General features: G+C 41.5%; 1 protein-coding gene across 6 annotated transcripts in view; it reads left to right on the forward strand.

The window, feature by feature from the left end:
• AUTS2 (activator of transcription and developmental regulator AUTS2) overlaps nt 1-16,406 on the forward strand; it is a 962,448-nt gene extending 946,042 nt beyond the window's left edge. For all 6 annotated transcript variants that reach the window (XM_024204993.2, XM_024204997.2, XM_024204996.2 and 3 more), the window contains 5 exons: nt 4,012-4,153; nt 4,751-4,828; nt 6,396-6,479; nt 8,031-8,253; nt 13,253-16,406. In XM_024204993.2, coding sequence (XP_024060761.1) covers nt 4,012-4,153; nt 4,751-4,828; nt 6,396-6,479; nt 8,031-8,253; nt 13,253-14,495 — 1,770 coding nt within the window. In that variant the 3' untranslated portion in view covers nt 14,496-16,406. The remainder of the gene's footprint in view (nt 1-4,011; nt 4,154-4,750; nt 4,829-6,395; nt 6,480-8,030; nt 8,254-13,252) is intronic.
• Nucleotides 16,407-16,856: the final 450 nt, after the last annotated feature.

Here is a 16,856-nt window from a genome sequence, read left to right on the forward strand (position 1 = left end):
GCCACAGGACTCTCTGTTGCTTTTTACAGATCCAGACTAACACGGCTACCCCTCAGTTAGCTGTGTTGATTGTGTGTTAGAAACTTGTACATGTTGCAAAATGAACATGGTTTTCATGTCACTTTAGAGATCCTGAGTATGTGAGTCAGTTGTAACAAGTCAGGTCTATGCAATATATGGAGATGTTGAACAGTTACTAAAGCCTGGAGCTAGTAGAGTTTAAAAACAACCCTCTTAAACAAGGTTGACAGGTTAATTTGCTGCAGTAGACGGATCTCTCCTCTTTGCTTCCTTATGTTTCCCCTGCCAGTGATCTTCATTCCTCTTCCCATTACCAAAAAGAGAGAAGATTATTGACCTAGAGAGTTGTGCCTTTTTACAAAAAAAATATTGAAAGGATTTTTTCTAGAAATGAAATTATCGTTGCCATTATCTACATCCTTTGACTCCTCTGTGATTTGATGCTCAGTGAAAGATCATGTTGGCAAATTTATAAATCATACCAGGTGCTGTTTTTGCATTGGTGTAGATTTTACCGAATGCTTCACTTACACTCCCATGTTTAAATATGCAGAGTAGAACTCTGGAGGCTTTTGCTTGTCTGTGTGAGGCTGATTCTATTAACTTTTCCAAACATACCCAGAAAATATGTTTCATTATTTCAAAAAGTAATTTTTGAAACTTGCTGGTGGCAATCGCCCTCCTCCTTACCCACAAACCTTCACTGGTTTGTCACTTCCGTAAGGCACAGTTTGCTTTCTGCACCCCAAGAAGTTAATGGAACTGTGCTTTGCAACCTAGCATATTAACATCAAACACTGCACTTGTGCTGATACAGCTTTCTATGAGTGAACTAGACTGGGCCTAGCCCCGGTGTGGCTGTCAGGCTGGGGCAGGACACGAGGATCCTTGCCCCCGTGTGCAGCCTTGCATAAGGGCTAGGTACAGTTGCAGTCTCAGTGGCTGGAGGAGCACAGAGACTCCTAGAGCCCCAGGTTTGGGAAGGAGGCAGCTCTTGTCCACACTAGCTAATGAGAGGGGAGCAAACGGCATCATCCTAAGTCTTATGCAGCCTATGCATTCTTCCTGAATACCAGGGAGTTCCTGAGGCATAGTGAGGCTGATTAAAAGCCTTGCTAAAGCTCCCATGGCAGTTTACATTGCCTCTTACACAGGCCAGTGTGTATATGTCATAATCTGGCCTATCATTATTATTGACTATTTATGTGTATTCCCATAGCACCTATAGTCATGGACTAGGATTCCCATTGTGCTAGGTGCTTCATGAATACAGAAACAAAAAGACAGTCCTCTTATGGCCTGGATTCAGGAAAGCACATGCTTAAGTCCATCCCTATTCAGGGATGCACTTACAGCCTGGCCTGACGTTCGCTGAAATCAATAGGAGTCTTTCCAGGGATTTCAGTGGGCGTTGGATCAGGCCCTTAAGCATTTAGTTAGCTTGAAACACACGCTTAACGGCGTTCCCGAACAGGGATGTTTCAAGGCTCTTCTTCAGTGTTCTTGTAAGGCAAGCCAGCACATTCAGTAAGTGGTGCTTAGTTCTTAATACATCCAGGGGCGGCTCTATGTGTTTTGCCGCCCCAAGCACGGCAGTCAGGCGGCTTTCGGCGGCGCGCCTGCGGGAGGTCCCCCGGTGCCGCGCCTTCGGCGTCTCCACTGCCAAATTGCCGCCGAATCCGCGGGACCGGCGGACCTCCCGTAGGCATGCCGCCGAAGGCAGCCTGACTGCCACCCTCACGGCAACCAGCACGCCACCCCCCATGGCTTGCTGCCCCAGGCACGCGCTTGCTGCACTGGTGCCTGGAGCCGCCCCTGAATACATCTGTGGTGGTCCTTTATCATTACAATTTGGGACTGTTTTGTTTTTTTCATTATTATAGCCCTAGTGTTCATACTGCTGCAACTAACATACTTGCCAGCTTTTGCTATTATGAGCAGCTAACTTCAAGGGCTTATAAATTAGTTGTTGTTAAAAAAAAGTTTACAAGCTAAATATCTGGCGTGCAGGGCCTCTGCTGGCAAGTGTGTATTTCTATGACTATTTTTTCATTACTCGAACTCTAAAATAGTACTTCTTGGGATGGTATGCCCTTAAATCAGATATCATTTGCATTTTAATATTTTGCAGGCTATTAGACCCAAACATGGATGAGCCTTTTTTTGTTCTTACATCCACCTGGACAAGTTACTAGCACCTGAAAAATAGCTACTAGGCATGCACATTAACTTGGTCATAACCTTTAAACATGCATATTTATGTCATTGTAAAGTCCGTACTCTGAACTGGCACAGTATTAAATATTGATTTATAAACTGTTATGTGCTCCAGCATTACTGTTAAGATTATTGGTTCAATATTATGTATTTTAAAATTCACTCTGCTGGACTTGCACAATTAATCAGCAATCTATGTTTAGGGAGGTCTGACAGAACAGATACGTGGTAATTTGGTTGGGGTTTTTTTTTCCCCCTCTCTATAAAAGTATGACCACTAAAATGATCACATTGCAAAATGATCTCATCTTTTCATAGAAAGATGCTAAAATTGCCTGTTTCCAGCACAGTGATCTAGATAAGATTTCTCTTTAAAAAAAGGAAAATGTGCTCATTCCAATACCACGTAAATAAAGAAAATGGAATACAACACCTTGCTTCGAATTTGTGATACAGTCAGTCCATCCTTCACTGGATTCCTTTCAGGCTATGTCTATGGTACGAGCTAGGGGTGTGATTTCCCTGCTCATATACGCATACTCCTACTCGCTCGCCTTGAGCTACCGCAAGTATAAACAACAGTGGAGCTGCAGTAGCACAGGGAGCGGCAGCTGATGCAAGGCTTAACTGTGCTAAATATGTACCCACCCAGTTTCAGGTGGGTTTATACTCCGCACAGCTAAGCCATGCCTCCACTGCCGTTACGTGTCCTACCACAGCTACTTAGACGCTCACTAGCTCTTGTCAAGCTAGAGCGAGTGTGTGTACACAAGTATGGGAATTGCACCCCTCGCTCGTAGTATAGATGTAGCCGCAATCCCTAACTTGCCCAATTCTGCCTGTGTTTGCAGTCTGAGGTCAAAAGACTGATATTTATGGGGTTGGGGGGCGGGTTCAACATTAAATTTGATACTTCTGGCTTTTGTAGGTTTAAGTTACAAACTTAACATTACCGGTATACGATTCCTGTAATTATAAAAGCATATGTTGAGAAGATACACTTGTAAGCTGGTGGTAGTTCCACCCTGCTCTTAGCACAGCACACACCTGTACAAACACACACAGAATATGGTCCAAACTAACCCTTTCCCTGGGTTTTGTTTTTATTATTAGGTCAGCCCTAATTTATTCACCCAAGCAGTTAAGCAAGTGCTGCTTAAGTCTCATTGCCTTGAGTGGGATTCAAACACACGCTTAAGTACTTCACTGAAGTGGGGCTTTTGAAGGTGCGTCTACACAGCAAAAGTACCCTGTGGCAGCAAGTCTCAGAGCCTGGGTCAACTGATTTGGTCTTGTGCTACAAGACTAAAAATAGCAGTGAAACATTCAGGCTGGAGCCCAGGTTTTGAGACCCTCTCCCCTTGCCAGGTTACAGAGCCCAGGCTCCACCCCGAGCCTGAACACCTACATGACTATTTTTGGCCCTTGAGCACAAGCCCCTCAAGCCTTAAGTCAGCTGACCTGAGCTCTGACACATGCTGCCATGGGGATTTTTTTTTGCTGTGTAGACGTACCCTAAGAAAACATCAACCTGAGCCGGAGATTGATTCTCGCTCTCCACCCTTTGATTGTTCCGCCTGTTGTGATTATCTAGAAGAATCACAAGGATCTCTCTGCATCTCTGTTCAGGATCCCACCCTCTTACACCATGCCCTAGCAAGGCATCTTTCCATTTTCAGTGTGACTACTTTGCTCTAACCATATGATTCTGAAGGTGCCTTTTAGTGCTCCTTCTTAGGAAGGTCTCTTTTTGAATCCCATTTTCCATTTCAGAAACAGATGCAGTCTGATCCACACAAGCTGGACTTTGGCCTGAAACCTGAGTTTCTGAGCCGGCCACCAGGTCCCAGCCTCTTCGGAGCCATCCACCACCCCCATGACTTGGCCCGCCCCTCAACTCTCTTCTCTGCAGCCGGTGAGTACTCAAGAAGGTCAGATGTTTCTTCTTATGGAATATTAGTTGGATGGCCGAGCCTGTTGGCGCTAACAGGAAACGTCCAATCAGCTTTGCTCTCGTGAGCTCAATGCCAAATACGTTAATGACCATTGGTCTGTCGAATCTTGTAGTTATTTTCCACACTTAAAGCCAGGATCCTGATGAGATGCCAGATGTACTCTGAATGGAAGAAAACTTCCACACAGATGTAGCTTACATGCCATGAAGATAGTGCATTAGAAATATGACAGATCAGGGTCTCTGAGTGTTTTCCATGCTGCAACTTTCTGCACACACTCCCCCCTTTAATCTAACTGAGACCCCTTATTTAGCAATATGGGAAGGACAGGATGGCTGTGACCCCAGGCATCTGTTTGTGACCTCCACTTGTGAGTCACAACCCCTAGGTTGAGGACACCTGAAAAAGAGAGTGAGTCAGGCCGTGTACAGGGATTAAGATAACCTCTGCCATGTACATGTGCTGTCGTTTCACAACAGATAACAGTGAATATAGCCAAGAGCACTGTGGTTCATTTCCTGATTCAGGAAATCGTTTCTTTTGGCTTTGTTTGGTAGGTGCTGCGCATCCAGCTGGCACCCCTTTTGGCCCTCCACCCCATCATAGCAACTTTCTCAACCCAGCCGCTCACTTAGGTAAGTGCAAGAACTAGCTACAGATTCTCGGTAAAGAATTGACTGTGAACAGAACTGGGAAATAATGTATAAGCATAGTTTGTGTCCTCACCAAATTCCAGTGCGGGCATTCGGCCTTCCTAAATACCCACTGAAATGACAACTGGCTACGTTGTATTTCACTCCCTATTCTAAACTGTTCTCCAGTGGTCGTAGAGTATTGTTAAACAGCTGCCACGCTTTACCCCTCTCAAAAATAATGTATTTATTTATTTAATTATTTCCTTTTGCTTAAGAATAAAAACTGCCCAGACAAAGACTCTGCGTGCTCTGCCAGTTAGTCAAAATTTACAAAACTAAATAAAAATATCCATCAGTTCACTCTTTTCTACCCTGCAGCAGCCCTAGGTACAAATAACAGCAACCCAGAAACAACACTTGGAAATCATTTGGAAAATTATCCACCTGGAATTTTGAGTGAAGTCAGACAGTACTGATTCAGCTTCACTGTCGTCATGACTACAGTAGATTTAAACTCTCTTGCTAAAATAATGGTAAAAAGTGTAATTGCCTGCATTGGTGAAAAGCAGCAACCATGGTTTTAAAAAAGGAATAATTCAAGTAATTAATTGAAAAGCCACGTTCTGTGTCGACATAACAGTGTTGCAATAATACAACATGCCACCCCTGTGAACCAGAGTTTGAGACTTTAAATTAGTCTTCCGTTTCTGGACAGGCAGGGTTTGGGAGGGTCACAGAGATGTCGCACTGAACTCATGGAAAAGGTTTGTCATTCTGCACCAGGAATCCTTTAACTTATCCATTAGAAAAGAGTAGATCTGGTTCTCCTCTCAGTTGCACCAGTGTAAAACAGAAGTACCTTCACTGATGTCACTAGACTTCTCCCATTGTAAAGTGAAAAGAGAGTCAGACCCACAAAGCTTACCTGTGTCCTACACACATTAGATACTTAAAAAGAAAATAGAAAGACTGATTGCAACATTTTCCAAAGGCTCTAAACTACTTTTTCATATATAACATTAACAATAAACCTTGCAGCACAGGAAAATGCCCAGGTCAATCTCATGATTCGATAGCGTAGTAAATGTGGACATTCTGTCAGTTTGGCTCTCCTAGCTGTGTCCTGAATGCGGTTTAGGAGACGTGACCAGCGCATGGCCTAACTGTGTTCTGTAGGGTCAATGGTGCCAGCAATGCCTTGTTAGCCAGGAGCATTTCATGAGTGAGTACATGGAATAGATATGGGATGGGAGTGGAAAAAAAAGGGAGATTTTTTTCAGCTTTAACACATTGGCAACCACTCTATGCAGGGGCCCCAAGACTGTCTATTCTTTGAAGTCTTGCTTTTGTTTTGAAGCAGAGATTTTCTAATAAACTGACCCCTTTGTGCTGGCATTGAAAAAAGATTTTTTTTTTCTCTAAACACTGCCATATTTTGGATCATGTTCACCTAATGATAGATGTGGACTTCGCTTTATTCAAACGTAATACAGTTGGATATTTCACTAATGCTTCATCACAGTTGCCAACATGTCAGTGTTTTTCAATTGTTCCCATTTGATTTCAGAGCCTTTTAATAGACCAACTACGTTCACCGGTCTCGCTGCAGTGGGTGGTAATGCCTTCGGGGGACTTGGGAACCCGACAGTTAGTGAGTAACCTCTTTCTCTAGAAATTTGCCTTTTGATTATTTTTGTTCATCGCGTAACTCAGGATTTTGAGTGAAGGTGACTATCTGCTGTGTCAATACCAGTTACGTAGATCACACAGTTACAAGGGACCTGATTTTCAAAAACAGACATTATTTTTTAAAGGATGCAATTTTCTGCTTTATGTATTTCATAGTTTGAATTAAACATACCACCAACTGGTAACATTACCTTATGTACTTTGAAAGACAAAAGTAACCTAGAACCCATGAATTTAATTAACTTGAGAAATTCCTAAGAGTTCCATTGTAATGGTTAAAAAAAGTTAATATGTGCTGCTTTATCTAGCCTTAGATGGGAATATTTTTTCCTTTCTAACTACTTATCTAGAAACTGAACTTGAAAATGCTTACTGGTCCTGTGCTTATTTGCACTGCGTCACCTAAATCTTTCATAGCTTTGGCCATTCACAAAAGATCAGTCCCTAAAAATCACATCTTTCTTCCTTTTGTCATACTTCCCCGTCCCCACTTCAAATCCGACATTATTTTCATCATTCCCATCTTGAAAAACCAGAGCTAGAAGGCAATGAATTTATGGATCTAGAAAGCTGAGGATCTCAGCTTTCAAACAGTAATAGTATATTAATGTCTAATTATGATATAGCTCAGGGGTCGGCAACCTTTCAGAAGTGGTGTGCCGAGTCTTCATTTATTCACTTTAATTTAAGGTTTCGCTTGCCAGTCATACATTTTAACCTTTTTAGAAGGTCTCTTTCTATAAGTCTATAATATATCACTAAACTATTGTTGTATGTAAAGTAAATAAGGTTTCAAAATGTTTAAGAAGTTTAATTTAAAATTAAATTAAAATGCAGAGCCCCCCAGACCGGTGAGCAGGACCTGGGCAGTGTGAGTGCCACTGAAAATCAGCTCACGTGCCGCCTTCAGCACGCGTGCCATAGGTTGCCTACCCCTGATATAGCTACTCCCTGCCATAGTCGTGTTGAAATTTAAGAAGAGAAAATGAAATAAGTAGGATGGTAACCAGAAAGACATGATTTTAAGAGCTGCTCACTAATGACCAGCCAAGGCTAGAAATGAATGCTTTGTATACTTTTGAAAAGCTGAGAATGCCAGTTTTCCCAATTCAATAGTATACCGTATGTGTTTTGAATCTGAAGGTTTTGCAAAATATAGGATGTTAAACATATATTTTGCACTGGTCCCAGACTGAATACAGCAAGTCCTGGTATCATTTTCATTCCCTGTTGCCTCCAATATGTTTGGAATAAGAAACATGTCAGTTTTGCCTGATACTTTCTCCCTTTATGCACAGAATTTCCATTTTGCAGTTAAACAGCTGTCAGTTGCCTGTCTAGTGTTAGGAATGAGAGCCTCTAATGAATCTCTGTTAATCTCCTTTCCTTTTCCAGCCTCCAATAATATGTATTCATTTTAACTCTGAGTGCTGTAAAAGTTTTTTGGGTAAGTACCTTCACTCAAGCATAACCTTTTTCTTAAACCTTTTTGTTTTCCACTTCACCATTTCAGCACCCAACTCAATGTTCGGCCACAAGGATGGCCCCAGTATGCAGAACTTTAGCAACCCTCACGAACCCTGGAACCGACTGCACCGAACTCCTCCTTCGTTCCCGACCCCTCCGCCCTGGCTGAAGCCAGGAGAGCTGGAGCGCAGTTCATCTGCTGCAGCTCATGACAGAGATAGAGATGTAGATAAACGAGACTCATCTGTTAGTAAAGATGACAAAGAAAGGTACGAAAGACCGCGTCCAAGAATTGTCTAGTTCAAAGCGTGGGCTCTGTTCAGCTTTTAACCCTTCCCAGCCTGGCCCCTGGTTAAAACATAGCTTCCACAGACTGAATTGTGCACTTAATCCCTGCAGAACTAACGCAGTCAATGTGGACGGTACTAGGCTAGTAATACAGAAGACACAATTCTTGTTCTGGTGCTTCCTAGAAGGTCTAGACAGTCTGATCCCCTTCTCAATTGCACCTGTGTTAATCAAAAGTAACTTGACTGAAGTCAGGAGAGCTCTGCCAGTGTAAAACGAGGATAGACTCAGACCCATAGAGCTTACCTGTCCTTCAGGGCAGATTTACAAAGGTATTTAGGGGCCTAAATATATAGACAGGTGTTGAGTGCCAATGTGCTTTAGAATTTGTGAATCACACTAGGCACCTATCTGCATCTTTCAGCACGTATATACCTTTGTAAATATGGGCTTACATGCACTAGCAACATTTTTCAAAGGTATTAATCTTTCATTTGTAATATTTTAAAATAAACAATTGTAACACTGGAAAATGCTCAGGTATGTTGTGGTTCAAATGACATAGTAAGTCTTAATTTTCACACAGTACATTACATTTCCTTGAGTCCTTTTAAAAAAACAAACCACATTTGCATTGGTTTTGTACATTTCAGAGCATTGTTTTAAGTCAGTTCCTTATATAGACTTGGATACGAGTGTAAACCTGTCCAAGCTGGAAAGGGTTAATGAAAATTAAAACCTGGTCAGTTTTTTTTTTTTCCAGAAATGTTCCCATTATAGTTACGTCAATAACAATTCTTATTAACATTTAAGAACCAAATTATAAGATTTTGTCGGCCAGTGTCATGTCCTGCTTGAAAAACATTCAGAACTGATTTCAGCTTTTTCAACAAGTGTAGCTTAAAAGGTTTCCTGCTAAGATGGGCATATTAGTTATTTTGCTAGCTAATTTCCTTTCTTTCTTGAATATTTAGGAGATGTGGTTTTTTTGGCTACTCTACCGAGTATACTCATGAGTAATCTTCTTTTTTAAAGGATGTTACATGAACACATTGATATTCTAAAAATACATTTTAAGAACTTTTTAAGTAAGTCAAGCTACAGATCTTTTCAACTATATTTTTCCATTTGGAATATTTTCTGTGTGATAGCATAGCCTCGTTTTGTTCAGCTCTAGTTTTAATGCTTCAAAGGGAATTGGGGAGTCAATCATGCAGACACTTTGCCATGTGAATCACTTTACTTACTGTGGATGTGGGTAGATTTTAGAATTACATGAGTATTTCATTTGATATTTTGTTGTTTTTATTACAACGTGTGTCTCTGTTGAAGACAATCCCTTTCAGAAATATATTTCTTGCCAGCTGCTTTTGCATCACTCTGAACTCCATGTCCTAGTTTCAAGCATATTTCTTTTTAACGATCAGCCTAATTTCAGAGTCTGAAAAAATTAAGCTTCATTCATACATCATACTTCTGCGCAGTTACAGTTATCAGCTTTTAATTTATCCTCGCAACATCCCCATGGGGTATGGAAGTATTAGTCTCGTTTTATAGTTGAGAACTGGAGGTCCAGAGAAATAAACTGATTTCCGCAAATCTCACAAGTAGTCTGCGACAGAGCTGGGACATATCTCCTGAGTTCCACTACAGTGCCTTTATCATAAGACCATCCTTACTTTTATACAGGGTTTTGATATGCGCAGATAATTACCAAACAACATACAGCAATTATGTTAGCCTGATTAGGCAATAGTGCCTGATTCTGATCTCACTTACACCAGCGTAAATTACAAGTAACTCCACTGAAGTTGACAGAGTTGCATTCATATGAAACCATAGGTAAATCACAGACAGGCCCAAAATTTGCTCTAATTTTACATTGGTATGTTCTGATATAGTACGCTCTTTATCTTTTAGTATCAGTGTCACTTTTCTTTTTAAGAAATCCACCACTGCATTACAGTGAAAATAATAGCTAGTGAGTACAAGATGAGAACCCTTGTGCTCAGCAACAATAGATAATCTAAAAGGCACCAGAGAGCTATTTGCATTCTTACAGATGACATTCATGTGGATGTAATCCCAGAGCAGAAAATATCACGAGTCCTATTGACTCTTTTAGCAACATAAATGCAGTAAAATAATCATAGCGAGATGGTACCTGGCAATATACACTTTGGCAACTGACATTATATGTTTTATTTAGTAATAACAATACTTTGCATGTTCACTTGAGGATCCCAAAGCAAATGTTGCCCAGTCAGTATACCGGAAACTGGGGCACAGAAACTAGGGTAAGTTAACACAGCAAGTCTGTGACAGACCTGAAAGTAGATCTGAGGTTTAATGACTCCTAGTCTCCAGTTCTACCCACTAGACTACATTTTACCTAGCTGAGTTATTGTGTAACGATATAATCTTAATGCATCTTGAGATAATTTCATCAGTATGTGCTGGTTGCTTAATGGAATAGGACAGAATTGGCAGAGAAAAGTGGTTATTTCATTCGTCCAAAAGTATGGTAATTGGACAGATTTATTCATTTTGGTTACAGAAAGCATTTATTTCAAGCACAATTGAAAACATATAAATTACAAAGCAAACTGATTTAGCACCAACTGAAGAACTCAGTAGGTGCCCTTTAAAATAAAAATACCAAGAAGTCCCTAAGTCACTCCCCGAAGCAAAAGCTGATATTAATAGGTAGTCGTTGCAGAGTGCCTTGGAAGTCCACACACTTACGCTCTGTTGGAGAAACAAAGGCCTGGTCTACACTAACCCCCCAAGTCGAAGTAAGGTACGCAACTTCAGCTACGTGAATAACGTAGCTGAAGTCGACATACCTTACTTCGAACTTACCGCGGTTCAGACGCGGTCCACACGCGGCAGGCAGGCTCCCCCGTCGACTCCGCGGTACTCCTCTGGTTGAGCTGGAGTACCGCAGTCGACGGCGAGCACTTCCTGGTTCGACTTATCGCGTCCAGACCAGACGCGATAAATCGAACCAGGAAGTTCGATTTCCAGCCGCCGAACTAGCGGCTAAGTATAGACCAGCCCAAAGAAATCATGACCCCAAGTTGAGGGGCGTTCATTAAAAAGCCCCACCTCCAGATGTTCAAATCCAGCTTGTATGGCTCAACTAATCTCAGTTGTTGGTACAGAACATGAGGAGAGAGACTGTTTTTCTAAAGTATCCGGGTCCCAAACATTTAGGGTACAGTAAATCAGTACAGGCATCAAATGCACGCTGTTAGAAACACCTTGCTTAGCAGCTCCATTTTGCTGTCACTGAAGTTTCTGAGCAGTCTTCTGATGTGCGCCTAGGAAGTTAAAGTTGCAGTAATCTAGTCTGGAGGTAGCAAAGGAATGGATGCCCGCGGCGAGATCCGTATCCCAGATGTTACGTGCAGATGAAAGGATGTCATCCCCCTGGCTGCTGCTGCTAAATGACCTTCTGAAAGCAGCTACATTCTGTACGCAGGAGCCCTAGACAGGGTGCCTTATTAACAAAAGACAAGCCAAACTGCTCAACTGACAGGGCAGATAACCACTTAAATATCTCCTCCAACCACCAAGGCCACACTTCCTGTCTTTTCTGGATTGAGCTTCAACCACCTAGCCTCCCACAAGTCCCAGTCATGGCTAGACACTGAGAAAGCAGAGAGGCGGCCTCACCCAGATCTGATAACAGAGACATAGAGATGGATGATGACACTGCTCAGGCTACCTCGTTGTCCTTCCTAATAGCCTCACCTACACATTTAACAGTACAGAATTCTGCAGTGCCCTACATGAGAGAATTCCCATGGCCGATCGCCCAACACGACCCTTTTTACAGAGTAAATAATGAAGCTACTCTGTGTATCACTGCCAGAAACTGCATCAGTGTCAACTATACCTTGTTGTTGGTTACAAAGGACAGCTGATACCGTAGACCTAAAGGGATCAGCATAGAGATCTGTCACCAGGAGGAGATTGTTGCCTAATGCTATTTCTGTACCATACATAGATCTAAAATAAAATGGGTCCAGGAAATATGGAGACTTTTTGGCAATGCCAGAGATGCGTGGCCACAACCCTCTCTCTATGGTCTTCCCCAAAAAGGCAGGCTAGAAGCAGGGATCTCATTAGCAAGATTATCAGGGTCCATGGAGATGGCTTCTTGAGCAGGGACAGCTGTTCATAAAGGGTGAAATTCACCCCTGTGCAGGTAGTCATTGATGTCCCACTTAAGCTCTAGTTTGAGGGTTTCAGTGGTATGCCCTTCTGACCTCTTGGACTGGGATCAGTTTCACCCGTAGAGAGATGTTGACACATTTAGGGAGATGCTGAAAGCCTCTATCAAGTAGTACTATGGAGGGTATATTTTGTTATGTTTTCAAACTCTTCAATGCAAATTGTAAAGCAAGAAGGATGCAGAGTATATACATAAAGAAATTAGATATGCAATATGTAGAGATTTTAAACAATAAATCAATTCAAAACAAATGCCTCTTCTTGATTTTTTCCCCTGACTTCTATTAAAATACATTTGAGACTAGTCAGGTAAAAATCATATAACTCCTGCAATTTAAATTTAATTTCTTCACTTATTTTTGAGGATGGAGTTTGGATGTTCTCATTCGTCGCTCACCTTCTTACAAGCTGTTGAGGCTGCTGTCTAAAACTTACACAGATAGAGGGGGCCAGTATCTCTGTTGGTATACCATTGACACGAGTGCTGAGGATTTGGTCAGATGGTTTGCAAAGCCACTCTAGGGGCCTTCTCTCTCCTGGGTCTAGATAAATAGAACAAGCATAGTGTAGAGAAGGGGTGTTCTAGCAATACCACATATGCCTCTGCCAAAGGAAATAATGCATTAAACTAGCACGTTACTAGCTTTCTGCACAACAGTGAACAGGGAGTCAGGAGCCTGTTGCTTTGTTTTATTTGCAGAGTTTCTCAAATTCTTAACCTTTACACTTTGCTCTCTCTAGGGAGAGTATTGAGAAAAGACACTCCAGTCATCCTTCGCCAGCACCCATCCATCCAGTGAACTCCCTCGGACATAACCGCAGTTCAGCTGAGCAGATCAGGAGCCATCTCAATCCTGAGATTCGAGAGAAAGAGAAACCCAAAGAACGAGAGAGGGATCACTCTGAATCTCGGAAGGACATGAATGTTGAAGAACACAAGGTGAAGGACAACTACTCTTCAGAGAAAGAAGGCTTGGGCCATGAAAGCAGGGCGGTGGAAGAGTCTAAGCAAATGTCCAGGGTACCTTCACCCTACGCTAGGCCCCCTGTTGTGGAGAGCACCAGGCCTAATAGTACTTCCAACCGTGAGGCTGAGAGAAAGAGTGAGCCTGCATACGATAATCAGAAGAAAAGTAGCGAAGTCAAAGTGAAGGAGGAACGGAAGGAAGACCATGATGTTCCACCTGAGGGACCTCAGACTCATAGGTCATCTGACCAGCCACCACCAATATCTACATCCAACGTCCATCCAGGTCCCTTAGTGTCTATGCCTATGACTGTAGGTGTAACTGGTATACACCCCATGAACAGCATCAGTGGCCTGGACAGGACTCGCATGATGACACCTTTTATGGGAATAAGCCCAATCCCAGGTGGAGAACGTTTTCCCTACCCGTCTTTCCACTGGGATCCGATGAGGGATCCTTTGAGAGATCCTTACAGAGAGCTTGATATTCATCGGAGAGACCCTCTGGGCAGAGACTTTTTGCTAAGAAATGATCCCCTTCATCGTCTTTCCACACCAAGATTATATGAAGCCGATAGGTCGTTCAGGGACAGGGAACCTCATGACTACAATCACCACCACCACCACCATCACCATTCTCTGTCCATGGATCCTCGACGTGAGCATGAGAGGGGCAACCACTTGGATGAGAGGGAACGGTTGCACATGCTCAGAGAGGACTATGAACACGCACGCCTGCACTCAGTTCACCCTGCCGCCTTGGATGGTCACCTGCCTCACCCGAGTTTAATCACCCCTGGACTTCCCAGCATGCACTATCCCAGAGTCAGTCCCCCAACAGGACACCAGAATGGCATTCTCAATAAAACTCCTCCCACAGCAGCTCTCAGCGCCCCTCCTCCTCTTATTTCCACTCTGGGACCTCGGCCTGGGTCTCCCAGAAGGACTACTCCTCTGTCGACAGAGATGAGAGAGAGGCCTCCTTCTCACACCCTTAAGGACATTGAAGCTCGATAAAGAGAATTAGAAATAAGGAGATACTGAACATGATATAAAGACCTTCTTGCTAGTCATTGACACAGACTGTGGATGTGACCCCACTGTACAAAATGTATAGACCCAAGCGCAAAGATTTTGAAATGGGTTTTTTGTATATGCTATGTTGAAATTTTCCAGATCTTTTAGCCAAGTCCATATGTTCCTTATGTCTCCTACTCTATTTTATTTCTAGTTTAAAATTTTCAAAATTTGAACTGAAGAACAAGACATCAATCATCATAATTTGGTTAAAAACAAACCAACAACAACAACCGTACAAAGTTCTTTCAGACCAGAAGTGAAGACAATTGTAGATATCTATGTAAAAAGATTGCTTCATGGGTTAATGGTTCATATATGCAAAAAGGGTAAGATGAAAGCTTTACTTTGTACAAATGTAAATAGATAAAATTAAGTAACATAAAACATTAATACTTCTTAAACTGTGCTATTTGCAAACTTAATATTGATCAACACAGTTTGCTTAGACTGTGTTACATATATTGTTATAGACAGCTAAACCCCCTTCAACTATGCAATGAATTTTAAGGCTTTTCACAAAAGCCTGTATAACTCAAAGGAGCCTTTTCAACACACAACTTACTTAAAGTCATATTTTCCCTGAACAAGCTCATTTATTATATAAATCTGTTTTCCTTGCTTGTTTTGATGACGAAACGACCCATTAGAAGTGTAGTTTTCCATATGAACCCTGGCATCAAGTTGCTAATGTTACCATAGTACATGTCATTTCTGAGGTCTTGTTCAGGTTAGCAAAATATAATCACTGACAACATAGTGTCTAATATGATGTATGGTTTTTCAGTCCTATTAACCTGGATTAAACAGTAACAATCAAATGTGAGGTACTTCCCGGAACTTTTGTCACTTAACATGTCAAGTTTATTTTTGGAAGAACATCTGGTTATAGCTATTTGAGTCTGTTATGATCAGTGTGTCATTTTTATCTGTACACACACTTTTTTGGGGGGCGGGGTAGGGGGGTTTAAGGGAATTTAGCTACACTGAAACAAATCCTACAAGAAATCTAATACTTTCCTAAAATGATGGATGTGTTTTCACTGCGGATCAGAAGTTTAGTCTAAACTCCAATGCAGATTTCATAATGCAATTTATTGTGTTTCAGTTGGTAATAAAGTCTGTGAATAGCTAATAGGTCAGCTTTGTTTTTCCCTGATCACAGGAGAAATGGCCCTTTTAAAAAAATGCATCAATCTTCTGAAATTTCTGTCTTTTCATAACACACTATTTTATAATGCATTACATTTCTTGTCTAAATATTTGGAGAGAATATGACTTTATCAGAAAGAATACAATATCTTGTCTACTGGACTGTAAAATATATGTATGAAATAAAATTAGTTCCATTGGTCTTCTAGTGTATTAAAGTGCTATCTGAAGTTGTTATCCTGTTTTGGCAAAAAAAAAAGAAAAGAAAAGAAAAAGAAAAGAAAAAAAAAGTCTAACTACAGACAGTTGTTTCTAATGATCAGAGATCTATTTTAGTAGTCAACTGAAGGTTTAGTTGTGAGCTTCAGATTTTGTGAACTCCAGATGTTGTGCAGTGTTTTTTTTTAAAGAACAAAAGGAAAAAAATTAAAAAAACAAAAACAAACAAAAAAAAAACAAAAACAAAAAAACCCAACCCAGAAGAATATGTACACTGGAACCGTAGTGGTAGCTTTCAGTATTGTAAAGAGATTGTTATATACAAACCTTTTTGCTGTTTATCCTGTATGTAATAAAAGTCCTTTCTAGATCCTATGTGAAAAGAAAAGTGAAGCGGCTCTGAATCTTCAGCATGTTTCCTCATCAGCGAAGACTTGTGTAATGTAAATTGTGCCATGTTATTAAAAAATGTGAACTAAACTGCCAGGTGCTTCTTTGTGTGGAGTGCCCCATCATTGCTATAGGGAAGAAATCCAATTTCTTCCCAAGACTGGGCTTTTGTTCCTAAGAAATAAGCAGCCATGAGAAAAATATAAAAGAAACCCTCTATGGGCCACGCTGTAGAGATAACCCTGGTATTATAAGGAGGGAGAAAGAAAGAGGAGGACAGATCTTCGGTGAAGTCCCAATTGTGCAAGGTATTTGAATGCCTGCCTTACTCTAAGTGAAGCTGGTGCCATTAATCAGGTGCTCAAAGTTAGGCAGGTGCTTAAGTACCTTGCTGAATTGGAGCTCTCGTGTAAACTGGCACAGTTCCACTCAAGTCACTGAAGTGTTGCCGATTTACACCAGTTGAGGATTTGGCCTCAGATGTTTTCCCTCCATTAAAATCAACATTTTGTGCATATTTGCATGAGAAATGTCAGTTCA

Source organism: Terrapene carolina, unplaced genomic scaffold (assembly GCF_002925995.2).
Source record: "Terrapene carolina triunguis isolate 2854851 unplaced genomic scaffold, T_m_triunguis-2.0 Scaffold231, whole genome shotgun sequence".
NCBI lineage: Eukaryota > Metazoa > Chordata > Testudines > Emydidae > Terrapene > Terrapene triunguis.